The 27,319-nt window shown below is 37.5% G+C and overlaps 1 protein-coding gene and 1 pseudogene across 1 annotated transcript in view; both read right to left on the bottom strand.

The window, feature by feature from the left end:
• Nucleotides 1–2,309: 2,309 nt before the first annotated feature.
• MTMR9 (myotubularin related protein 9) overlaps nucleotides 2,310–27,319 on the bottom strand; it is a 46,503-nt gene continuing 21,493 nt past the window's right edge. Inside the window, exons 7-10 of the mRNA XM_069075660.1 lie at nucleotides 16,541–16,682; nucleotides 13,595–13,815; nucleotides 8,155–8,306; nucleotides 2,310–7,264 (exon numbers count right to left, since the gene is read on the bottom strand). Coding sequence (XP_068931761.1) covers nucleotides 7,101–7,264; nucleotides 8,155–8,306; nucleotides 13,595–13,815; nucleotides 16,541–16,682 — 679 coding nt within the window. The 3' untranslated portion in view covers nucleotides 2,310–7,100. The remainder of the gene's footprint in view (nucleotides 7,265–8,154; nucleotides 8,307–13,594; nucleotides 13,816–16,540; nucleotides 16,683–27,319) is intronic.
• On the bottom strand, nucleotides 21,856–27,318 carry LOC138152020 (large ribosomal subunit protein uL1 pseudogene; annotated as a pseudogene).

Raw genomic sequence — 27,319 nt, 5'->3', positions numbered from 1 at the left:
AGATTGATTCTTTGAGACACCAACATTGTCTTGTAAAGCAACCACTTTCCCCTTCTGTTTCATTCTTTGCTCAGCAAAACAATGTAATTAATATGGTTCCCAAGACACAGGAGCACACCAGTAACAGGAAGGGGTTGCCTTGAGTGACTAACAATTTGCACTAGCTGTTAGGGTGACTTGGTTGTCCAAGCAAGTACACCTCCCATTATAAAGTAGCCAACGGGCAATCTCTTCTTACAAAGCACTCTCAGTGAGTTTAGTTACCCTGTCTGTGAGTTTATGGATCTGGTAAGGCTGAAAACTGACCTTAGTTACCTACCTATAGGTAGCAGGTTAAGCACCATTCTTGTTATTCAGTCATTTCAGTCATGTTTAACCCTTCATTACCCCATCTGGGGTTTTCTTAGCAAGGATACTGGAATGGTTTGCCATTTCCTTCATATTTTATAACTTGATCCAGTGAACTGGGAAACTCAATTGATCAGGAAGGGGTTGCCCTCATCAACCCACTCCCTGACCCTTTTTAGTTCTTCTCTGGAGACAAAGAAAAGCAGTAATATTTTTCCTGGATTTGGTTATGATAAATATTTTTATCCATAGTGAAAGGACTCTTTACATCACTACTATTCCCTATATATTTAAGCTGAGATAATTAGATTTGTAAATTCAAAAGGCACAAGAGTTGTAGGGGAAGGGAATCTGATGAGATTGACATGACATAAGGGTGATGTGCAGATTACAAATCACAATTTATTAAGCATCTATTATATACTACATGTTGTGCTAAGCTCTGGGGATACAAAGGCAAAAAATAGTCCCTGCCCTCAACATTGGAGACTATATGCAACATGCTATATGAACACTATATGTACAGGATAAAATGGAGAATCTAATCAACAGAGGGAAGACATTAGCATTAAGGGTTATCAGGAAAACTTGCAGAAAATAGCATTTTAGCTGGGATATGAAGGAAGCTAGAGAGAGCAGGAGATGGAAATAAGAAGGAATTCCAGGCATGAGGGGAAAGCCAGAGAAAATGCCTAGAGTCTGAGATGAAATGTCCTGTTCAAAGAACTGCAAGAAGGCAAGGATTGCAGTGTACTTGGGAAGGGAATAAGACGTAGGTGACAGCTCAGGATGACCTGGAACACGGAAAGATATGGAATCAAGGAGACTAACCAGAAAACTACCGTAGTAGACCAAGTACAAGAAGTAATGAGCGTCTGTGCCAGGGTGGTGGCAATTATGAAGGTGGAATGGAGTGAATTTAGGCTAATTCAGGAGGTAGTTTCTGCTTCTTCACTGGAAGTCTTCACCCAATACTTCCATCCAGCTCCAAGGCTGGCTGACTAGCTGGGTATTTTGTGAAGTCCTTCAGCTATGGCTTAGAATAGATGGTCTCTGAAGTCCCTTCCAATTTTGAAATTAGATGACATCTTAAGGTCCCACTCCAGTTTTAAACATTTTTATCTATTAAGATCCATTTCTTGCCCTCAAAGGCCTTCATGACCTCTTGCTTTTGTCCAAGATGACTCACATCTTTTAGTTTATTCTCCTACTGAAATCCCTTTCATTATTTTAATTGCCCTTACCCTTCCTTTTTGACATTCAGTTGTTTCTTAAGAATTTCAAACAGTACTGTGGCCACACTGACTCAGGATTTTATTATTAGGAAGCAGAAAGGAAAGTAGAAGACGCAGGTATGTAAACTTCTCTAGAAAATGTAGCAACTCATGGATTGCTGCTTGGGGGTGTAGTATCTTGGAAGTGTGAATAACAATTTACATTGTTATCCAAAGATTTGACATCTGGGCCTTATCAAAGGTAGGGCTCCTGTACAAATATGATGGCAGCAGGGGAGGATGGTGAGATATACTGCCTTTACATGTCTTTACTGCCCTTTCCTTTCACTGTTTGTAGCCCCATATCTAGTTCAACGTTCAAATTTGTGAGTGGGGTTGGGTCACATGGCCTACTGCTTTGAATACAAGCCTCCCCTGGGAACTTCTGAATTACAGGTAGCCATTCTCCCCTATTCTGAAGACTTGGCTGCAGTAAATTTTCTGAAGACATTTAATTTTTTTTTTCAGATGGGGAAGGCAATCAGGGTTAAATGCCTTGCCCAGAATCACACAGCCAGTAAGGTAGTAAGACTGGCTTTGAATTCAGGTCCTCCTAACTCCAGGATATCCACTGCACCATCTATCTGACCCCAGATGTTTAATTTTAGCCAAACACTTAAGGAACAAGAATGGAACAGGTTGAAAGAAGATGAAAAGGAAAACAACTGCAGGAATTAAAACAATACATATATTTAAACATAGGCAGATTTTAATTCAAATATTTTCTACCAGTTTCTTTATAGATTTTTGAAAAAACTAAAGTCAGATGGCAGCTTAATTTTTCAGCATCTGATCAGATTTGAATTTTATTAATAGTTATCTAGAGAAACTTAACACTAGACTTGGTGTAGCTCTCCTTTGTGGTGGAAGAAAAACACCATATACAAAACAAGGCACCAACAATAACACAAACACTTGAAACAACACAAATTTCTTTCAAGTCAATAAAACCACACTTGACAAAACAAGTTGATGCAAGTTGATTTAGGATGGAAATACATCTACTATCTAGTTTGCATTATTTAATGACTATGACTTGAACATTACAAAGAATATTAAAATGTTACACAGATTTACAAAAGTGTAGAGTATCTTTCCCTAACAGTCAAAGACAGATGCTCTGTAGAGGAGGAACCTGTGCATTAACGGCACTCAGGATTAGCAAAAGATACATTAGAGACACCAGTATATTATGTGGTGCGACTTTATTTTATGGGACATGAATAGTAATAGTGCACTTGAACCCAAGAGTCACATTCAAATATATCAAGAGTACAATCCAAATACCTGGCTAATGAGGAAATACATTTAAACTAAATTGTGCAAGTACAACATTTTTATTATAAATGGCATTAGATGTACAAGGATTCTAAACAATGAGGTCTAGCATGTACTTGTATTGAGCAGTAACTCTCCCAGGATGCATACAGCTTGAACCAGAAGCTAGTGTTGTTATGGCTAGACCGACATAGGCCCTACTGAACCAAGGAACTGGGTTGTTTCAAATCTCCATACACCATCCTTTGGATTTGCAAAGAGTCATACATAAAAGATTTTTGTTCACTCTAAAAGCCCATTAGAAATCACTTCTCAGGACAGGAAAGCATTTGTAGTGAATACCATTTTCCTTCACTTAGAGAAAAAGAAACCAAACATTTCATAAATGTTTAGTTCTATTTCCTAAATAGGAACTTACAGTAATGAGTATGGAGCTCAAGAACTTGAAATGTTTCAAAAGACTACTTTTGGGTTACCCATTTAAAGTGGGCTGGTATGTTATTTTATGAAGAATGCAAGGCCTTACTGATGAGAACAAACGTGAAAAGAGTTTATGAAGGAAGGAAAAAAATGATAGACTATGAATGCCAGTTTTTTATTAGTTCAGCTACATTAAGGGCAAAACCTGTCTTCCCATTATTTGATATTTGATAAGATGGAAAATTACATAAAAACATGACCAAGGAATTATCTTGAAAAGCCAGCTATTAGCAAAAATAGCTATAGTGACACAGTGACAAAATCACTATAGGTGTGCTTTAAATGGACAAAGGAAAAATAAAAACTAAATCTGAGTGATCCCGAGCCACAAAGGACTCAGACAGTTCACTTATATCAGATGTGCTAAGTGGCCTTCTATTACTTGTCACAGTCCTCATGTTGTCAGAGGAAGGGACAAACTATTTTAACAACTAGCTTACTTTTGGTCCAGAAAAGAGAATAAGAATGAATCCAGTCTGCTAGATAAGGAATAAGCATTTTGCTTTCTTGTAGCATCCATTCAGTAAAACTGAAAAGTTTTCATTTTAAAAGGACTGTTCAATTCTTCCTTAAATGGTTTCCTGGGAATTTATGTGACAAAACAGACATTTACTCTTTACTCATACAGAAGAAATCAACAGACTTCCAGATTCCACCACATTTCATCACCTAAACTGACATCACTTGAGACCCATATGTTCTTATTAATATGAAGCTCAGAGTCCAAAAACTTATTTAAATTATAAAGACTAACACTGTTCATCTAAATTACTTTTAAAACATAAGAATGAACTGAATTTAGAAGTTATTTGATATTGTTAATTTTTAATTTGGCAACAAAGCTTACAGTTTCTGCATGAATGCTTCAAATGTATGTATTCTACAAAGGCAAAAAGTTCATTTTGACACATAAATATTATATATGATGGCTTTTGCCATAAAAAAAAATTTAGTTCTGGTTTAATCAACCCTATATTTTCCAAATCTATATAATTATCTGCTAATTACAAATGACAATAATGGACCCAGTAATGTCATAGAGAAGTTCTCTCTTTTAGAAAATCATAAGGACAAGTTGATAAAAAAGAAATCAGGATTTGGAGAGCTGAATAACTAGGGAATAGTGATTGTGGGTAGAAATTATTCAGGTCAAGGACAGGGACAAGTAACTACTCTAAACTTAGGTTAAAGGATTCTTTTTGTGTACTACTGGAAGATAATGATTACACATTTGCTTTTAACTTTCCTTTCATGTGCTTTTAAATACAACTAAAAATATGACCCAGCATCATCAATACACATGGAAACACCTCATGTGATTATCAGCCTAGATGAGAAACAGGGAACCTTGTTAAATACAATCCTCTAAGCCTAAGGCTTTTATCTAAAGAGTATTAAAAAACACTAACAGGTTCAACCATTCTGCTTGTTCTTTTTAATCAAGTCAGAGGCAATTTATTATTTTCTAGTTATTTTTTCACATATCCAGAGGACACTTCAGTATGTTCTAATTTGCCTTAAATGGCTCTCAGATTTTGAGATTTCTATCTGCAAATGTGTACTACAAATGCACAAATCATATAATAGCTTAACAATCCACATGTGCTAGCACCTGTTTTCAGGAAGAGAAAGAAGGAGCAGATTTTATGTCCCTTACTATTATAGAACTCTGGCTCAGACATTCGTTACACTCGTTCACTAGGAATGATGATATTCCATGTCCCTATCAGTAGGACCTAGTAATGAACAGTCCCTATACCTGCCTATGGACCACATGTCATGTTAACCATTGTTAAGGAGTCACTAAGAAATCTTCTGATGCTCTTCCTTATAACATCCTAAGTGAATTGGAGGTGAAAAGTCTTCCACTTTGAAAGAAAGAGAAAGCTAGGTTTAGATGTATTTGCAAAGTAGCAGCTCATTCTCAGGACCCACAAAAAGTTTTCCTCCTGTCTCTGCCTTCCAAATTTTATATACATACACATATGCACTGTACATAACTAGCTTTAGTCTATTTAGGCACAGATCTCAATTCCCTTCCTTGCCTTAGTCTTTTAATGAGGCCTATTATGCCCCAAGGTTCATAGCTATAACCAGAGAAGCCAGCCATTCTAAAATATCTACAAGGGACTTCTCACTAAAGACAGGTTTTCAAATTACTGCTAAGCAGCCAGGGGAAGGAATGAAAGGACTAGAAACTTCTAAAGTGGTAGGATCACATTTTTGGATGGGATGGAGAGAAGCAGCTTGTATTTGCCAGTTTCTAGGGCTACTATGGTCACAGATTTACATTCAAGAATGGAGAGCAAAAAGTTTTTCTTTTTCCACAACATACAGTAGCACTAAGTCTGGATTATGTTTCAGCACTCTATACTAAAACAATTATATGTAAAGGTGTTATAATGAGTTGGTATTAAAGCCTAATCTTTCACAGTGTACTCTTAAAAAGTAATAAGTATCTATAATTTTGGTAAACAAAATTAACATTGAAAAAACTTGGCAACAAATTTTCTAGAGCTGACCAGAAGAAAAAACTGAAACCAGAATAAACAAGTCATGCTTTTTCTGTAAAATCTGAAAATCTTTTAATCTACTAAATTCCTGAAATTTAAAATGTGGTACTACATCACAATAACAGTTTGTTCCTCCTTAAATCACATTTGCCTAACATAGAACATGGACAAGTTAGTATAGTCAAGACAAAAATGCACTGTGATAAAAAAAAAATATCACACAAAAAGTTGTAACTTCAGTATTAGTCAAGTCTTATTCTTTAAAAAAAAAAAAGGCAAAAACCAGTGCAATGAGAACATCAGACAAGGGCAGTGCATCTCTGGTTGAAGGTAACCATTTTTTACAATGTAAATTATGACCTCTTCCAAATGACATTTTTCCTTTCTGGCCCTCATATGTTATGTTCACTTCTAGAAAGTATGGCCAAGAAACTTAAAACAAACAAACAAAAAACTCAATGTCAATATTGCACATTTTTCCAACTCTGATTTAGTGTTCACTCTTCAATAAATTTAATTCTTAAGAGAAATCCCATCAGACTATCTGGCTTCTGTTATAAAGGCAACTGTCCCACAACAATGAAGTGATATTACTGTATTTATCTCTTTTCTTTCTTGATAAACTGAATGTAAAGTAAATTTAGCTTTGTCAATCTGAATTATGCCAAAAAGAAGGTGCAAACCCAATGCATTAAACAAAAAATGCCTTGATTTTTCACTTCGGGTTTGAAAACCCATGTTTTTGCATCTGAAGCATACGGAAGTCTGATACCAACACCAAAAACCCTAGACAAAAAGCCAAAAGTCAAATAATCTTTTAATTAGATGGACTTTTGTCTTCATCCACAGCTGGCCATCCATATAAGATTTAAATTAAAAAGGAGAAGCTTAAGCTTACACTTAAGTATAAGTTGTTTATAATATGAATGACATCAAATATGCCACCACTTTAATGCCAACTAAAATGACTCTCACCTTCTTCTTTTCCTCAAAGTGAAGCAGCCCTAAGAGGCCTTATTTAAGGTAAATAATGGTTGCAGATTTCATCAGTGAAGTGTTGAGAAATCTATTACATCAGATGAGTTCCACCATTTAAGCATATTCCAAGCTTCAGTGTAAAGATGAACCATAGGAAAACAGGAGAAAGAGACTAAAGGGAAGGAAAGTGATGGAAAAGGCTCCAACTGTAGAGCCATAAGGGGATATCTCAGGGGCTTTCTTGCATCCCATCTTCTGTTTCCAGCTCTGCCAACTGCCTTCTAAGTGCATTTACTTTTGCCTGTAATTCTTTGTTATATTCAATGATATTAATCATTTCTTCATAGGCTTCATCCAGATACTTCGAGGATCTGTTCCATCGTAGGAATACACCTATTGAAACAAGAAGGGGGAAAGAAACAATGAATTATTTAAACATTAAACATTTATGGAATAATAGGAATGGCAAGTACCTAATTCTTCATCCTCTACATAGGTTTATACCTCTATAATCCCAATCTAATTGTTTACTAAAGAGGCACAGATAAGGTAACACTATAATTTCTCATATTATGTGCCAGTGACTGACAAGGATTCATTATGATTCATCAGAACACAAGACATATCATTGGTCTAAAGGATGCTTCTATAAATGCCTAGTGTTAAATGGCTGTGGCATATGCAAATTGCATGAAACTACATTCAAAAAACTTTAAAGTACAGGTGGTATCTCACTTTTGATATTAGCTAAAACAATAATATTTTACATTTGTATAGCATTTTCCAGTTTGTAAAGTACTTTGCATCTGATCTCCATAGTAATCCTATTAAGTAGGCATTATTAGTTCCATTATGTAAATAAAGTTGAGTTAGAGAAATTGAATGACTTGTTCACATGGCTAGTGCTAGAACTAGAAACCAATGTCATCTGACTCCTCCTCCAATAAGTTTTCCACTCTGCCTTTCCACCTGTGGAGAATATCCAAGCCAAAGGGACATTCTTATCAATTACGCTATTATAGGCTCAAACTCCACATAGGTCAGTTTGTTTTGATCTGTTACATAGCCAAAGACTATTCCTCAAACTAATCTGTGCTACTAGCCACAAGAAGCCTGAGTATTCTAGGTAGAGTTAGCTAAGGGATACATATAAGTAGAGAACTCACTAAAACTATAGTCCCAGTTGGTAGCTTCACCATTCTCAAATCAAAAGATGGCACATAAGAAAAAGATAGCATATATGACTAGGAATAAAATACATTTGAAAAATAAGAACAATTTACCTTCCCATAACTGAAGACTCTGTGGAGCAACTGAAGGCCAGATGACAAGGCTATTGGCTTCAAAAAGAGGATTAACGAACTTACTCAGTTCACTGGGTATGTTGACCCAGGACCACAAGGACATGGTTTTCTGTTGTAGTTTCAATTTACACCTGATTAAAAAAGAAAATCATTACTTACTGAAAGTGTGTAACTAGCCACTACTAAATAATCTTATTTAAGGATCTTATTATTTTATTATAATATTATATATTATAATTATAAATAATACATAATTATAACATATGATAGAAATAATATTTAATGATTAATAATAATCTTAATCTAATGATAAATAATCTTCATGTAATGTTGGGACTGCATCCTCTCTGTGCAAGCTAAGACATAAACTGAGCCACTAAACTTTCAAAGAAATTCCTGTAGAAGGTTATTACCTACTAAATTAAACTAACTTAGTTTGGATTAACACAGAGATTCTGGTTTAAAGGCGATCTCTTTTGGAAGGCAGACTAAAGGCACATGCAAGGTAGGTCATGTTGAGGATTCCACTTAAACCCATTCAAAGAACTCTGCTCCCTTTATCTCTTCACTAAGTTTAGGTCAGTATAAAAATTTTAAATTACTGAGTAACAAAAACTTCCAGTATTTCCTGTTGCTAAGAATCTTCAAACTTCAGGACAAAGCAGTACATACTACATGAAAATACAGTCAAACCTCACTTTTGTAATTGTAATACTATAAGATCCTTAATTACTAAAAAAAGTTCAATTATGTTCACCATTCCCTATTTATGAAGAAGGCAAAGTAGTTTACTATTATTTGGGGAAGGTTTTAAAAACCTGAAAGGCCCTTGCTTAACTTTAAAAATGTTCATAAAAACAAGCTGCCATAAAACTTTTTTATCCCCTGCTATTTCACTGTAAAGTGGGCCTTATATAGCTAGTTTTTAAACACTCTGGACAATAACTAAACACTGTACTAGAGCTAAACAGGCAGGCAATTATATAATTTTGAGTTATGAGAATGCTATGTGTGCACTAACCATTTAAATCCTTACACGCTTAGATGTCTCCATTCTATATTTGAGTGGCATGACAAAGGTAGCCTACATAATAGTAAAGACCAAAACAAATTAGACCAGAGTCCAAGATCTTAAGCATGATTAATTAAGAAATACAGAGAAAGGCCTTCCCACTCTTGGATTTTTAATTGTTGATTTCAAATATGTGCCATGCTAACTTGTGTACTGACCCCCTGACCCATGAGGAGTATGTCTATAGCCTTCTATTTTATATTTGGTAGGATAAAGGTTTTAACCATCAATACCGTTTGTGGTGCCTTCCATCAGAATGCAGTACACAGCTATTTGGGTAGCAGAAAACAGGAACAGAGAGCTAAGTAACCAGTAGTTTAGTCTTGGCTTCACCACTAACTAGTAAATTACTTAAGTTCTCTGGGTGTAAGTTTCTTTCTCTGTAAAATAAGTAAGTCTGACTAGATGATTGCTAAAGTCTTCCAGATCTAACATTCTATGGTTTCTAATTAAGGTGTGGCAGAAGTGGCAGCAGAGAAGAAGAACTGAGAAGGGGGAAATGAAATTAATAAGAGTAGGTCAAACAGGGGATGGCTAGGTGGCACAGTGAGTAAAGCGCTGGTCCCGGAGTCAGGAGGACCCGAGTTCGGTTCCAGCCTCAGACACTTAACACCCACACTAAAAACTAGCCCTGTAACCTTGGGCAAGTTACTTAACCCCAATTGCCCTCCAAAAGGCAAAAAAAAAAAAAAGAGTAGGTCAAACACTACACAGGAAAGAGACCTGCCCCTAAGGGCAAGGACAAGGCAGCCAATTAGCATACCTCCAAAGGGTCTCAGACTGTTTTCTTTTTTTAAGGAATATGCAGGGTCCCCAGCTCAATTCTCAATTTTCTGCCACTCAGGGTCATCTAAGAACAGGTAAGAACCAATCTCCTACTCCTAATGGAGTAGGCAAGTATTATTTTATATGGGGTCTGAATAAAAGCCTCACTTTCTCCCAAAATTTGGCTTATACACACAAAAAAGTCTAATTTTGGTTCCTTGGATATGGAAGGCAGTTTCCAAACTATGAGAAAAATGAACAATTGAAAGCAGTAATACTGGGAAAGGTAAATGTTGCCATTCTTGTAAGCTTTCAGCTTCATACATAACACCATTATGAATGGGGTTAAGTCTTAACAGTAATACTGAGTGGTCAGGGTCACTAAGGGCAAAATCAAATAGCCCATAAGGTCTACTTGGAACGAAGCATGATAGACAATACATTGCTGTCAACAATTTATCCCCTTGATGTCCTGGAATTAGTAACAAGGCTTATTAAATTGACATGTTTTTCAAAACACGTTATTATTTAATGGTATTTTTAAAAAGTTTTTTTTAAAGTATTCTATTTAAAATAACAATAAGAACAATAAGGAAAATAAAAGGGTGTTCAGCTGTAACGAGAGTTCAAAATGGAGGACTACTGGCTGCAAAATAGAATTTCAGGTGTTTCCTTGGAGTCAATTGATGGGATTTTCTCATTTTACAATTCCTCTCTATTCAGTCTATCTACTCCCTGGTAGCAGGCCCCTTGTTCTTTTGCTGTTGTTGAGTCATGTCTCTTACTCTTGGTGTTCTGGGTTTTCTTGGCAGAGAAACTACAGTGTTTTGCCATTTCCTTCTCCAGATCATTTTAAAGATGAAGAAACTAAGGCAAACAGGGTTAAGTGACTTGCCCAGGGTCACACAGTTAGCAAGAATCTAAGGCCAGATTTGACAAAATTAGATGAGTCTTCCTGACTTCAGGTTCTGCTCTATCCACTGCACTGTACCCGATAATGAAAGGCCTAATTTTAAAAATTCAGCTACCTTGTAGGTCTTAGGGTCTTTGCTCTTGAGCCCTCGTGGTTCTCCTTGTCCAGAGGTTTCTCAACCTGCTGGGGTGTCCACTTTTGCCATCCCTTACCCTGCCTCTATCACTAACTACTTCTATTTCCTGCCCATATATTTTATACTTACTGTCCTCTGGTAAAAGGTGTTTGCTCTAAAAACCATGAGTTTGAGGACAATAACTCCATCCCAGTCATTCATCTGTACTTCTGGGAAAAACAAACTCAACAGCTGAAGAAAAAGACTCATCCCCCTGCCCTCCAACATTCATTTTGTATGAATGATAAAACATAAGGAAAACACTTTCATCACACATGGATTTTTATACAGGTTTCTTGTGGATGTAGAGATCACACTAGATTTTTTGATTAGTGGACTTTGCTGCCTTCATATTAGCAAAGCCACATTAACATAACGATGCCACTTAGTCAACAATCATTTATTAAGTGCTCCCTGTATACCAGGAACTGTACTAAGCACCGGCAACATAAAGGCAAAAACAAAAAGTCTCTGCTCTTAATGGGCTGACATTTTATTATCCTGTTCACTTTAAAGGAAGAAATTGAAGTTCAAGAGGAGTGAAAGATTAATAGCTGAAATAAGAGCATCCCATGTGCTGGGCTCTCTCACAGAAGCATGGGATGTCAGAGATGGAAGGGACCATAGAGATAATCCTTCATTTCAGAGTGGAAAATGGGCCCAGGAAGAGGCAGGGGCTTGCCCCACTATGCAGTGTAGTTAGGATTAGAATGACTAAGAGTCTTTATCATTCCCTAGATGTGAGATCTCCCCAGTCTTCAGTATCCTTTGTAAAATAAGTGCACTGGATTAAATGATTTGTAAGGTTGCATCTGTCACTAAAACTCTACATTTCTAATATAAGCTGCTGGTAGGACATGTAAACAGTCCTATTATATAGAATTAGGTGTTATATAATGTCATTCATTAAGATATGACTTTGGCAATACTAACAGTTCCAATAGCAATCCCTTACTACTATGACAGCTATTCCCAGAAAATCAACTTAAAATGTAAAATGGGTAACTAGTCCTATTTCATTAATTTTAAAAATTGCACTTAGCACAGCATCTGGCACATAGTAGGCACTAAGTACTTTTCCCTTCCCTTAACTCTATGACCTGAGGAAAGTTTTACAAAATATTAGTTTTGAGTCATTAATGCAAAAGGACATTATTAGCTCCACTCCCCCACCCACATAAAAGTTTGAACTAGTTCTTCAACATGCCTAAAAACAAACTAGTCTTGTCCTACTTCCACAATACCATCAGGAGAAACCTGGGAATAAAACACCTGCAACAACCACTTACAAGGAATGTGAACATGTTCAAACACTAAGGGGCCACTCTTGCTAAATCAAGCACATAAAGAACTTGTAGATTCAGTAGCAATTCCTTAAAACAAGTATCTATAGAGACCATAAGACCTTTCTGCAGAACTCATCAAATCATTCTAAGGTTTGCACTAAAACTGTATTAAGAAAGCTAAATCTATGAAAGGAAAACAACTGAAGAATTTGTCAATATAGTTCTCATAAAAATACGCATTATCATCTGTCAGTAGCTAAAGACAAACTGTTAAAAAGTTTTTTTTTAAAGACAAAATTGCTTTGTACTGATTCAATTAAATGGAAATGGCTATCAAAAACATCACATTTTGCCTTTAGACAAACTCAGGTAACTTGAAGATCAGACTTTACTGAGGGGGTTAATTTGGAGCAGTGGAAACAACAGACTTCAGAGTCAGAAGACCCGAGTTCAATGCCTGGCCAGGCAATTACTAGTTGTATAATCTTGGATAAGGGTGTTAAATTCTCCTGGTTTCAGTTTCTTCATCTACAAAATGAGAATACTACTCCTGCACTACCTATATCACAGTGGTATATCAGAAAAGTGCTTTGTAAACCATAAAATGCTATGTAAATGCTAGTATTATTATGAGAAATTTCTCAATGTAATAGCTGCAGAGTTCTAAATAAACCTAAGGACTTAGTGGTGGTTAGGCTTGTGAAATGGGATAGCTATGGTGGTATACATTATATTAATAGACTTGCTCTGCTTGACCCAAGAGGCCAGAAAAAAAAAAGCATTGGTTTGATGTTGTGAAGCAGATTTTGCCTTGATGTAAAGAGAAATTTCTTAATAATCAAAGCTATCTAAAAGTGGAAAGGCTCACTGGATATGAGGTCCTTTCCAATTCTGAGGGTGTGACTGAGACCAGCTTTTAAAAATGGCAGTGTTAGAGAACTCAAGAATTCAACCCACTCATGGCATCCCACTCAGTGTGTCTGCAATTTAAAACAATGGTTCTGAGAATACACACCCCCACAGAACATTTCATTTTTGTGTTCTGAGTTGTAGCATGTTTTGTAAAATTAAGTGATTACATGCAGGATCGTTATTTGTTTTCAGTGATAACTTGAAAACAAAAGGAGACAGAGCTTAGTCTTTATATCTCAGGAACTACAAGCATGTAAAATGGGCTACTGCCATGAACAACAGAGACGTGTGGTTACCTTTCACTTTCATTGTTGCCCAAGAAGGTCCCAAATTGCGAGGCATAAGAGTGCTCAAAAAGCAAGATGAGGAATTGTTCGTTAAACTCAAAGGAGCAAGGGAACTGGCGCAGGATTTGCCACACGCAGTCTAAGAAAAGAAAAAACACAGGTGCTTCCCACTTCTGCTTACTGTTGGAGTAGGCCGACTGGGCACAGCGCTGCTGGAAAGGGTGGCCTGCCTAGGGGTAAAGAATAATGCAAAGCCCCAGTGAGAACATTAGAATACAGCTGTGATGAGATGCCTGCTAATAACGCCCAGGGCAGCCTCAGAGGGGAAACCTTTCCAGAAAGGCTCTTTCAGTGAGAAAGCCAGCCTCCTTACCAGAGACTACACTGCTGATATAAAGCCCCCAATGTCTGCTGTGCAGGTAAAACAACTCTTGACAGAGGGTTGGGGGCATCAGATTTTGTCAATTTCTTGGTTTAAATGTTTCCTCCCAACCATCCAAAATCAAGGAAGTGTTGTTGGAAGATGCTGTCATCTACAATAAATTCAATAGAAAAGGAGCACACAAGCTGCCAGAAGTAGGTTTGATGCACTCTTTATGGGAGCATGTTTAAAACAATAGCTAGGGAGTTATTACCCAAACGCAAGTGAATGCAGAAGGCCTTGTTCACAGTCTACCAATATGCCTCAAATCCCCAGAATTATAAAACTCAAGAAATAAGAGGAGAAAAAGACTATTACCTTTATAGGTTAAAAGAAAAAAAAATGACTGCCATCTTTCTTTTCTATTTCCTTCCATGAAAGACCAGCTGTAAGCTCTGCTTTTCCTTAGATGCTCAAAGTTTCAGGTCATTTCTGATAACCAAATCTGTCACTGTGGCAAAGGAATAAACCCATGTTCATGAAGAGATGTGGCCAGATTATTTTAGTTTGGTTTCAGAGTAAGACCATATATCAAATAGTGAAACTGTCGGAGTTGTTTTCCCATACATCCAAAAGCAGCATGTCTGATTCCCAGGAACCATGATGTTCTGGATAGCTAATGTGGGCTAGGAGTCTATGAAAAAAAAAATAACATTTTCCCCCCTCTCAAATACTAAATATGAAATGACATATGGAACACTGCCAAGTGCTGCATTTTTTAAAACACGAAAGCAGGATTATTTTATTCTGTTTCGCTCCAACATTCTAAACTCTCTTTATCCAGAGGGTATCCCATATTCTCAAGACCAGCACTCAAAAGCACCCATTACAAACTCAAGTCTTGTGTGGCCTACTGGAAAACAGTTGTCTGGAGAAATAATCAGAAGAATCTGCCACCTACTGTCCAAAGTGAGTAACTGAAATGATACATTCTAGTGACAGTCATTGCACAGAATCAGTAATGCCCAAATTCTGCTTTTTACCCTCATGATCAGAACCTAAGCAGGCTGGTCTTTTAACTAATCAACCTATTACACATCAAAGCAACATACATCATAAAGTACTAAAGTTTGGAATTTTAGATCATATTAGTTGACATAAAGCAAACAGAAATAATTTCTATTAATTCTTGGGATTTCCATAACTATTAAGATCATACCTGAATCACAGAGCAAACAGATGGCTACACAATGCCTCTGGAGCATTGTAAAAGAGAGAAGGGGTGCTTGGGGGAAGGTGGAAGAGGGAGGATAATATAATAAGATAATATAATAACATAACAAAGGTCAATGTCAAGAACATGAATGTCATTCATAACAGTATTATGAATATTATAATAAGGTTGTGTTATATTATAAATGATTAATTTTGCTCCAAAGAAATTCTAGTTTTATAGCATTTTTTTCATGGTTTTTCATAGCATTGACTCTAAAGATAAGGTCATTACTGTCATGTTATAGCATGAGATCTCTTTTTTTTTGGTATAATAACAAATTGAAATAGCACTCCTTTTTTGGAACATCTTTTCAGAATAGAATATTCAACTTCTGATTAAAATGATACAATTTGCAAAATATACAAAGGTTTACGGGCATTAATAGCTTGGGTTTATGACTCAAAGGCACATTAATGCAGAGGGCCTTGTTCAAATAAAATGGGGAAATTTAGAGGGATAAGTTTATACATGTTGCCATGTAGGTAGAAATATTTAGCAGGTGGGGGCAGCCAGGTAGCACAGCGAGTAAGAGCACCAGCCCCAGTGTTGAGATGACCTGGGGATCGAATCTGGGCTCAGACACTTAGCACCCACCCAGAAACACCTGGCCGTGTAACCTTGAACAAGTTACCCCAATTGCTTAGGGGTGGCCAGGTGGCTTAGCGAGTAAGAGCACCGGCCCCAGTGTTGGGATGACCTGGGGATCAAATGCGGGCTCAGATACTTAGCACCGCACCCAGAAATAACTGGCCGTGTAACCTTGAGTAAGTTACTTAACCCCAATTGCTTTAAAAAAAAGAAAAAAGAAATATTTAGCACTTGGAAATATGGACAGAGAAATTAGGGCAAGATCAGGCAGTCATCTGTGTGTAGATATCATAAAGAACTCCAAAGGAAATCCTACCTATCTTAAGAGGTCCAACTCAAATGATAGCCTTCCTTCCATCTCTACTCTAGACCAAAATAAGTAAATTCTTTCTGCTTAATTTCTATAGCACTCTGTTCCATTCATTTACACTTCATCTTATTAGATAGCAAACTGCAGTAAAACAGAGATTGTCATGTATTTCTCTCTCACACAATACCTTCTATATAAACATTCTACTATTTGTTAGTTTGAATTTATTCATTCAACAGGCATTAAGATAAAGGAATTATCTGTAAAGGAATAAAACAAGAAGTTTTTCATTCAAAATGTTGTAGTAACAGATACTGTGACAGCTATTACAAAAAGAAGAAATTAACACATAAGGGCAATTCCTTTTGAATAGATGTTATACTCCTGGCAATTTCTATTGGAATCAATAACATTTCTTACCTGTAGCCACTCTCTCTCTATAAGAGCCTCAAAACCACGGATGGTCCTACATCTTGGTTCTAAGATGATCTGGGCCAGGGAGGTAACCTGAAGCGTGGAATCAGTTCCCTCTGTTCCATGAATCAATACCGATGCTCCTTCCCTGATAGGAAAATCCAGAGCACAAATGGGATACTCCCGACATGTTCAATGAACTCTGTTAACAATAAACATTTATTGAGTACAAGTAACTTGTAAGACAATGTATACTTCTCCACAGCTCAGCAGGTTCTTAGTCTTAAAAAAGACTGATAAAATACATCAAAGATTTTTCTTGAGATGGAGCAGGGAAGGAAGTAGGGGGGAAAAACAGAACAAGCTTCTTTGGTGGTTAAATTTCACAGGTCCCCTTTCAACTTTCATACTTGAATTTCTCTTCCTTGCTAAACTTAGTAGTTTTCTTTCTTTTTTTTTTTTTTTGGAAGGGGAAAACAGGGCAACTGGGGTTAAGCGACTTGCCCAAGGTCACACGGCTAATAAGTGTTAAGTGTATAAGGCCGCATTTGAACTCAGGTCCTCCTGTGCTCTACTCACTGTGCCATCTAGCCGCAACCCCCCCCCCCCTTTCCCTTCTTTAAAAGGACATCACCAGGCCTTGGTTTTCTTCCTTTGAAATATACCCTCAAATTCTTTTTCTGTACTTTCCTTTTGTTCTTGACCTTGATTTTCCTTTTTGGCATAGCAGATAAGACAACAGATTTGAAACCAGAGGACCTATGGTCCCATGATCCTAGACTTTGGGCATATCATATCTGTCGTCATAATTTCTGGGTCACAGTTTCCTCATCTGTCAAATGTGAAGCAATTGGATTAGTTGATTGCTAAGGTATTTTCCAGTTCAAAATCTATGAGCCTTCTAACTCCATACCTGCTATATTTACTATGATGCATCTTTAGATGTTTCCAAAATTTACTTTGGGAAACACTTTACAAGTCACATTTCTACAGTTTTTATGGCTTTCAAAGTGCCTTCCTCACACAATGCTTGTAGGGAAGCTATACAAGTATTATGGTCCCCATTTTATAAAGAAGGAAACTACACTTCAGAGCCTGAGGGTACAAAACTAGTGAGTGGCAAAGCTAGGATCTGAACTTCATTCTTCTGGGATCAAACCTAGTGCCCTTAGCTCATAACCCCCAGTGCTGTTTGGAGGAAATTTTACTGTAGATCTAGTGAAGAGAAAGGAAATGGCAATGAAAATACCAAATTTTTCATTAACTGAGAGGTACATTTATAAATAAATATATACATAGGAATGTGTATATGCATCAAAATAAGATGTTCCATGAACACAGGTTTTAATGACAATAAGCCATCTTTAATTTAACTATAGTCAAGTGTGTATTTATACCTTAGTAACTGAATTATGTCTAAATTTAGTTACATGCTATAAATAAGTGATTCACCAAGGGAGCCAAAATATGGCAATGATGAATTGCTTTTCAATGCAGATTTTTAGTATGAAGTAGCCATCTAAGATGAAACACAAAAGTAATCATTTTCTATTCATTTTTCCATTTGCTAACTCATTCTAAGTAGTTTTTTTTTCTAAAAAGGACATACTATGTAATGAAAGACAAATTTGCTTCATGTTATCTCTATTAATTTCTAGACAGTCATCTTATTTACACATTTATTATCACATTTTCCACTGCTGACATTCAATTCCAACTAATTACGACCATCAACAAATTAAATAATTCCATACCTGCAATTTAAAAGCAGGAATAAATGGCTACCTTAAACTATATTTATATCTGTTTATCAAGTATGTATATGGAGCCATTAAGTACCCAAGTAAAAATCCTCAACTATACAAAATACACATCATCTGATCATTTTGTCTCAGCTCTACTAATACAGAATTTTAGTTCTTAGCTTTATTTTCATATTTTCCTGACTATTCACATAACAATTTCTTTCTAAAATGAGTAACATTTCTTCCTAACTTGACAGTATCACTTTGTGATTTCAAAAGCATTATCTTTTGAGAATTTTCAAAGAAATGCAGAGAAAGGTGCCATTTCTAGCATCATGGTGGTAATGATTATTTTTATTTGAGAAGATACCTCCATTAAGAGTATTACGGACTTTCAAATGGTTTCTATTAATCAGCCACTAAGTCTTTTTATCTCAGTTTTCAGTAGGTATGTCATGAATTGGAAGATGTGATTTCACTTCGCTTTAACACTGTCTCTACTTCTTCTCTTTCCACTACCAAACTTTTTGTAACCTTTCTTCTTACCTTCTTACTCAACTGAAATGGCTCTCTTCAAAGTTACCAGTGTTCTCTTCACTGCTAAAACTAATGGTCTCTTCTCAGCCCTAACCATTCTCCATTTATCTCCTGATGAGCCTCTCCTCTTGTATTCTCTTTCCTCTCTAGATTCTCAGTACTCTCTCCTGGTTTTCTTCCTACTTATAGAACTACACCATCCCAGTCTCCTTTACTGGGTCATCACTCGTATCATTTCTCTAATTGTATCTCCCAAGGTGTTATCATAGACCCTCTTCTCTATGATCTCTCTCAGTGACTTCAGCGGCTGCCCTGGGCCTAATTAATTTTTTCTAGGCAAATAACTCCCAGATCTATGTATCTGGTCTAAGTCTCTCCCCAAACTTCAGTCCCACATCACCAACTGCCTATTGAACATTTCAAACTGTAAATCCTAGATACATCTTAAATTCAAAACATCCAAAATGGAACTGACTGCTTCCCCACCAAACCTTTCTCCTCTTCAAATCCCCCTGTTTATATCAAAGGAGTCACCATATTTCCAGTCTTCCAGATTTGTAACCATGGTATCATCTGACTCCTTACTCTAACCCACATATCCAGTTGGTTGCCAAATCCTGCATTTTCCTTATAGCATTCTCACATCTGATTATCTTCTTTCTTCACACAATTGCAACCTTACTTCAAGCCCTAGCATTGCTCATGTGAATTACTGCAATAGCCTCCTCTTTGGTCTCCCTGCCTCCAGTTTCTCACTCCTGTAATCCATCCAATACACTGCCACCAAATTAACTTTCTTTAAATTCAGATCCGACTAAGCTGCTCCCTTAACTCAGTCAATTCCAGTAGCTTTTACTACCTCTAGGATAAAATCTAAACTACTCTGTTTAGCTTTTACAATCTTTCATGAATTGCCCCTAACTTATCTTTCCAGCTTTATGAGACATGATTCTCTTCTCTTAGTAACTGAGCCAGACTGGTCAGTCTGCTTCTCATATCCGACAATGAACGTCCCCTCTACTTGCCTTTGTACTGGCCATCCCTCACACCTGGAATCTACAACATCCTCACCTTTGTCTCAGGAACTCCTCTCTTACTTCATGATTCAGTTCAAGTACCATCTTCTGGCCTTTCTTGACAGCTTCCTTTCCCTCTATGGCTAGTGCTCTCCATCCCAACCCTACCCTGCATTTGCTCTCTTTATTTTTATTTTGTATGTAGTTATAGAAGTACTCCTGTTTCTAATAAAACTATAAGTTTTATTATCAGGTATTTTTTTTTCCTTTTGTTGCTGTTGCTGCTAAAAAGTTTAGGGTTTATTTCACTTGGCCATTTTGAAGACGATATTTTTAGCAAAGTTCACCAACATTCTTGCTCATTTTCACTGATCCCACATCCATTTTATCATTTAATTTTGTGCTTTTTGATGCTAGTGTTGAAGATAGGATGCTTCCTCACTGCCATTACTCACATAATGAAGGTGATTTGGAAATCCCAAGTAAAACTTTTATCTGTGAGTAGTTTAAATTCGCATAGCAAAATCCTATCAATGTTTTACGCCAGTTGGTTGTATCTTGACGAAGTGAAAATACAAACCATATGCTATACCAGATAGTTACTTTGAATAAAATTGTCCACGAGTGTTTGTCAGACACAGCATCTGGCTGTCCATGAACAACAGATAATTTCCTTTTTTCTCCTAAGTGTTACCAGACATTTAATAGCTATTGTGTTCTTAAGTCCAATAAATAATTTTAGTTGCTCCAACTTAATTTCTTTTCTCAATAAGGATTTTATGTGGATACAAACAAACCCTCCACTAGAACATCCTCTAACCTTAATTCTTTGTTGTATTTCCTTTCATACTTAAGAAAGATATCTTATATACACATGTAATAAGTAAGTATCCACTTTAAATGCTCTGATGTTTCTGTGCAGGAGTTAATTATATCAACTTTGGTGCTACTGGCATACTCCTAGAGTCAGAAGTAGACCATCACACAGTCTGGCAAGTGCAAGAAGGTCAAAGTAAGGCTTTGGGTTTTTTTTCTTCCACTGCAAGGAACTCTGTGTGGGGAAATTGTGCAACTCATTTTCTGAATAAGAACTAAACTTTCTCAAGGTCACATCAAAATAGGGGCAAAGGCATAAGAATAAAACAATTGTCTTCTTGTCTTATCTAATCAATACAAGCTTAATCTCTAAATTATCTTAGGTTCCTCAGAGGATGTCCTATAAATTACAAAGGATTCTCAGGATGACTATTTTTGGTAGAATAGCACTTATTCCTCATAGATGCTATATTGCTCAGCCTAATCTCTAGGAGCAGAAAGCTATGATTCTAAAGAGGAATCACTTTTATTGCTTCTTTGATTCTTTGCATTTCAAAGTTTCTCCTCAGCTCTGGTCCTTCCATCAGGAAAGCTTGGGCATCTTCTCTTTAACTAAAGTCCCGTTTTCCCCACAGGATACTTGTTTTTTGGGGGTAAACTGCTATTAGTTGTAAGCCCGTGTTTTGCCTTTTGGAATAATGTATTTCAAACTCTCTGCTCTTTATAATGGTGGCTGCTAAATGGTGTGTGATCCTGGCTATGGCTCCACAGTACTTGGACTCTTCTCACTATGCTTTGCATCTGCTGCTCTGTATCCACTAAACATTTCTTTTTTTTTTTTTTGCTTTTTGGAGGGGGGAGGGCAGGGCAATTGGGGTTAAGTGACTTGCCCAAGGTCACACAGCTAGTAAGTGTTAAATATCTGAGGCCAGATTTGAACTCAGGTCCTCCTGACTCCAGGGCCGGTGCTCTATTCACTGTGCCACCTAGCCACCCCAAGCTATAATATTTCTTGTCTCATGAAGTTATTACCTATTTTTGTTCCATTCTAATTTTCAAGGAAACAGATACTTAGGTAAGGTGTTAAAACCCTTAGTATTAAGCTCTTAATTCTACTTCCAAGTCTTTCCTCCATAGCTCCCATTTCTTTTCTCTAGTGCTTATTTTGTTTATAATATCCTTAAAAATTTTTTTTAAATTCTTGCACTTTATTTTTTTTTTCATTAGCAGCTTCCGCCATTTATTAACACCTTGTTGATTTAATACAGCCGCTGGGGCTTGCCCATGGTGCTTTTGATATACAATGCCCTCACATTTTGCCAGTTTTTCTTCAGCAGAGAAACGAGGAAAGTGATAGCCAAATGGATGTTGTAGACAAGCTCATCGTCTGTCATCTTCACATGGCCAACAGCAACCGCTAGACACAGCACCTTCTTCATCTGGATCTTGATAGTAGATTTAACCTCATCAACCTTTGCCATCATATTCTCATTGTGGGTGAGCAGAGATGGAAACTTGTCAGCTTTGTTCAGACCAGGGCCCAGGATTCAAGGAATTTGCTTGATCAAAGACTCAGAGGCCAAAAAGACTTTTTAGCCAGTTTCTTGACCAATTTCTTGTTCTTATTCAGGTTCTCGATGTCCACGTCGGGGATTTCTACAGCCTTGGCTTCATCGCAATGCTGCTGGTCTCCCAGTACACATACAGAAAATTTAGGTTGGGGTGTGGATTTGAGCCTGATGGTGCCAGAGAAACGTTTGTCCTTTTGGGGATCATAGTTCTTCAGACTGATCTGCAGCTCCACAGTTTCCAAAAACTTTCTTTTTTTGCGCTGGGTTCCATGCAGGACCTCCTGCACAGCTTCATAGAGCGTGTCACGTGAGACTTTGCTGCTCATGGCTGCTCACTGGTCACAAGCCGGGAAAAGACCTTGCACTTTATTTCTTCAAGAAATTCTTGCTGTCAGGATGAGTTTTAGTTTGAGGCTTTACTTATAAATATTCTGGAGTTATTTTATTCTAGATTTGTGTCTTGGGCATTCTTGGTACCATAATAGCTTTATCATGTTAGTTTTGTTTTGGTTTTTTAAACTCATTCTTCTAGTCTTTCTTTTTGAATTGGAACTTTGTGTTAAGGCACACTTCTGGAGGGAATGCTGGTGCCTCATTTGGTCCTGATTTAGATTCTCTGGGATCCTGTTGCTACTTTTTCTGGATATTGAGTGCCATGTCAGTACATCAGTCAACAAGCATTTAAGTATTTACTATGTGTCATGTACCATATAAGTGGTAGGTAAAGGACTAAAAAGGGATAAAAAAAAAACAAAAATAGCCCTTGTTCTCAAGGAGCTCACAATCTAAGGTGGGAAGATGACACACAAACAAATATATACCAACAAACTGTATACAAAATAAACTGGAAATAATCTCAGAGGGAAGGCATTAGCATTAAGAAGGATGAGGACAGGCATCTTTAAGAAGGTGGGATTTTAGCTGGGACTTGAAGGAAGCTCAGGGAAGCCAGGAGGTAGAAATGAGGAACAAGAGAATTCTAGGCATGGGACCAGTGAAAATGCCTGGAGTTAGAAGCCTGGAGATAGAAATCTTCTGTTGGGGCAGCTAGGTGGTGCCCTGAGAAAAGCACTGGCCCCAGAGTCAGGAGGATCCGAGTTCGGTTCCAGCCTCAGACACTTAACACCCACACAAAAAAACTAGCCATGTAACCTTGGGCAAGTTGCTTAACCTCAACTGCCCTCCTAAAGGTAAAAAAAAAAAAAATCTTCTGTGAAGAAAAGCAAGGAGGCCAATGTTACTGAATCACAAAGGGAGAGAGTAAAGTATTTAAGAATACTGGAAAGATTGGAGAAGGGCAGGTTATGAAGGGTTATTGAATGCCAAAGTATTTTATATTTGATCCTGGAGGTGACAGGGTGTTCCTAGAGTTTATATGAAAGATGTTATTTATTAAGGTAAAAATAACAGGACTTGGCAACTGACTGGATATTAAGGGGAGAGGGTGAAAGTGAGGAGCTGAGTGTGATGTCTAGTGAGTCTAAGCAATTAGATGATGGCACTTTCAATATTAAAAGAGAAGTTCAAAAGTATGAAACATTTTGGAAAAAGATGTTTGGATATGTTAAGTTAAAACGTCTATAGGATTCCAGTGAGAGATGTTCAACAGGCAGTAGAAGATGGGAAACTCAGCATTAAGAGAGAACTTAGGGACAGACAAACAGATCTGAAGATAAACTGTATGGAAATAACTAAATCCATGGAGCTAATGAGATCACTAAGTGAAACAGCAGAGAGGAAGAAAAGAAGAAGGTCCAAAAGAGAGTCCAGGGAGACACTCAATGCTAGTGGGTGCAACCTGGATAAAGATCCAGCAACAGAGAACAAGAAAGATCAGTTAGATAAAGAGGAGAAGAATCAGGAGAGAGCAGTGTAACAAAAACCTAGAGAAAAAGTTTATCAATTAGAAGAGGAGATGATTGATAATGACAAAAGCTGCAAAGGTCAAAAAGAATAAAAAGTGAGAAAGTCATTAGATTTATCAATTACAAGAGCCTTAGTAACTTTGGACAGAGTAGTTTCATTTGATATCAAAAATCAGACTACAGAGCATTAGGAGCATGAGGAACCTAAGTGGAGGCATCAAATGGCTTTCTCAAGGACTTTAGCCACAAAAGGGAAGTTAGGGGAAGATAGCTAGTAGGCATCGATGGATCAAATCAAGTATTTTTTTTAGTTTGGGGAGGCATGTTCATAGGCAGCAGAAAGGCAGATAGTAGATAGAAGAGGCTGAAGATAAGCATGAGAGTCAGGATTATAAATGGGGGCAAACTTGGAGAAGATGGACTGGAATGAGATTACTCATACAGGTAGAGGGGTTTGCCTTAGTAAGGATAAAGGGTCATCTCTTCATGTAAGACAGGGTTTGTAAAAGAGGAAAAGGAATAACAGCAAACATATAGCCAATATGAGGGGAAAAAAGGGAGCTCTTAGAAAATGGCCTCAATTTTTTTCAGTGAAATATAAGCCAAGATTCTCAGCTGAGAGAATGGGGGAGGGGATCCATAGGAGGTCTGAGGAAGGATGAAAAGATTTGGAAGAAGACTGTGGTGAGTGACAATGTTTCAATCAAAGTGGTATGAAAGGACTATCTTACTAAAGCAAGGACCCAGTTGAGATTATGTAACAAATTGTAGAGGCCCCATTCAGCCTGGTTCTTAATTTTCTCCAATTTTATTCTCTAGTACTGAATAGGAGCTAAGGCAGTGGATGGTGGGTGAAATGGAAGATGAGGTTTAACAGGGCAAAATCAACAACAGGATAAGAGCAAAAGGGACTCAGTGTAGAGATGAACTGATTTACCAAGGAGTCAAGATTAGGAAAGTGAGGAGAGTATAGTTAGTGCAGGAGTGATGGCTTAGAAAAGAACATGGAGTAGAGGAACTGGAAGTCTCGGTTTGGATGAAGAGCAAGGTCTGGGGTTATACAGCAGAGGCAATGGCGGAATGACAAAAGAGTGATCAGATAAGAGAATTTCAGTGAATAAACAGGCAGTGGTGCATCTATTATTCAAGATTAAGGGTATGTCCATCTCTGTGTATAGCTGAGGTGGGGTGGGGGTACACAGGTCTTCTGAGAAGCTGGGAGGGTTAGTATTTGAAGGAGTATCAAATATGTATGTTGAAGTCATCTAGAATTCATCAGGAATTCTTCAGGGATCTCCAAGTATGGCTCAAGCCAGAGACCTGCAAACTTTCAGGGCGCCCAAAGTGGTCTGATCTACTGTAAAAGTCTGATTACTATCCTTCTGGGCTGAACTTTCAAGTTCCTGATTGCTGACTCGCTTTGCCCTGGCTGGAATTTCTGTAGAATGCTGCCTGTCCCAGCCCTTGTTAGCAAGCTGGAAGGCTCTGTGAGTTCAGTGGAACAGTTGTGGGCTCCCCTTTGGTCTCAGGTCCCTGCTGTGGTTACTCAGCTGCACCTCAGATTGAGCTTGGGACTGAATCTGAGATTCAATTCCAGCATCAGAGCCTCACAGTTGTTGGCTGACTCCTGTGTACTGTCCCTCCAAAATCAGCCCCAATCTGAGGTATCCATGACCACTCCTTGCTGAAGTATACAGCTGCAGGCTCCAGTGTAGTTCCTGTGCTAGAAGGCTTTATGTAGGACCTTCCTAAAGGGAGCCCTTTTCCTAATGCTCACTGGCCACTAATTCCCCTATTCTGACCTAGGCTGAAAAAATTACAGTGTTTGTTTTTATTGTGTTTTCCAATCCCTACGAAGTTTGGTATTCAATCTAGATTTTTGTTCGAGCAGGTAAGAAGGAGATCTGGGAAGGGAAGAGAGAAGGGACAAGCACTTATTAAATACCTGCTATGTTTCAGGCACTGTGCTAAGAGCTTTAGAAATATTATCTCATGCGAAACTTACAACAATCGTGTGAGAGAGGAGCTATTATGCTTATTTTACAGATGAGGAAACTTAGAGGCAGATAATGGTTAAGTGACTTGCCTAGGATCACACATCTAGTTCAGGCTGGATTTGAACTACTTCAGATTCTTCCTACTCCACCATCCTTGCTGGTCTTGTTTCATTTTTGTACTTGTATTCCTGGTGTCTAGCACAGTATCTGGCACATTAATAGGTTTTTAAGTCACTTAACCTCTGCATGCCTCAGCTTCCTCATCTGTAAAATGGGAATTATAATAGCACCTATTTCATAGGGTTGTTGTAAGAATCACATAAGATAAATATTTGTAAAAAGAGTTTAGCATGGTGTCTGGAACATAATGAGCACTGTGTAGGTGCTTATTCCTTCTCTTTTCTTCCCCCATTTAATAAACTGGTTTTGCAAGTAATAAGTGTATGCGGGATGTTCCAAATAGTCTTAATGCCGTTTTAAGCTTCAATAAGACTTTCTGGAATACCCTGTATATACAGGTCTTCATGAACGAATATATCATCTGTTTCTAAAGGAAACAAACTACTTACAGCTAGGTGGTGCCATGGACACAGCAAACACTTAAATACAACTTAAAACTTAAACACAGCAAACACTGTGACCCTGGGCAATTCACTTAACTTCTGTTTTCCTCCGTTTCCTCAGAGCACCTATCTCAAAAGGTTGTTAGAAGATAAAGTGAGATACTATTTGCAAACTGCTTTACAAATCTTAAAAGTGTTATTGCTCACTGTTATTATTACTATTGCTGATGATGTTGCCTTGTATAGCACATGATATGAAGAGGGAAACTATAATTTGAACCAAAGACAGAATTGAAAGCAAACAGAAACATGTAATCTGCCTACATTCTTATATAAATCAAGGTCTAATGCAGGGTTTCTTAAATTTTTTCCATTTACAACCCTTTTGCCAGTTTCCACAGTGTTCTTTAATGCTGTGTGGCCGGAGGGCATATACGGTGCGAAATGTGCACTATGTGTTCAGAACCAAGGCTACAGTGAAGTTACACAATGCAACATAAGCAAGCACTGCCATATTCATTATGCATTCGATTTTAATTAATTTTTGGTCTTTGTGCTTTCAGAAGTCTAAATGCTGCCAGATTTTTCATGACCCCATATGGGGTTGTGTGACCCACAGTTTAAGAAGCGCTGGTCTAGTCAACAAGAAGAGTCATATAAAAAATTCCAGAGATG

The sequence above is a fragment of the Petaurus breviceps genome, unplaced genomic scaffold (assembly GCF_028583685.1).
Source record: "Petaurus breviceps papuanus isolate PSGF00001 unplaced genomic scaffold, PetGlider_PUasm1.0 90919, whole genome shotgun sequence".
Classification (NCBI taxonomy): domain Eukaryota; kingdom Metazoa; phylum Chordata; class Mammalia; order Diprotodontia; family Petauridae; genus Petaurus; species Petaurus breviceps.
Note: the sequence above shows the minus strand (reverse complement) of the source record. Positions and strands in the feature narration are given on the sequence as shown.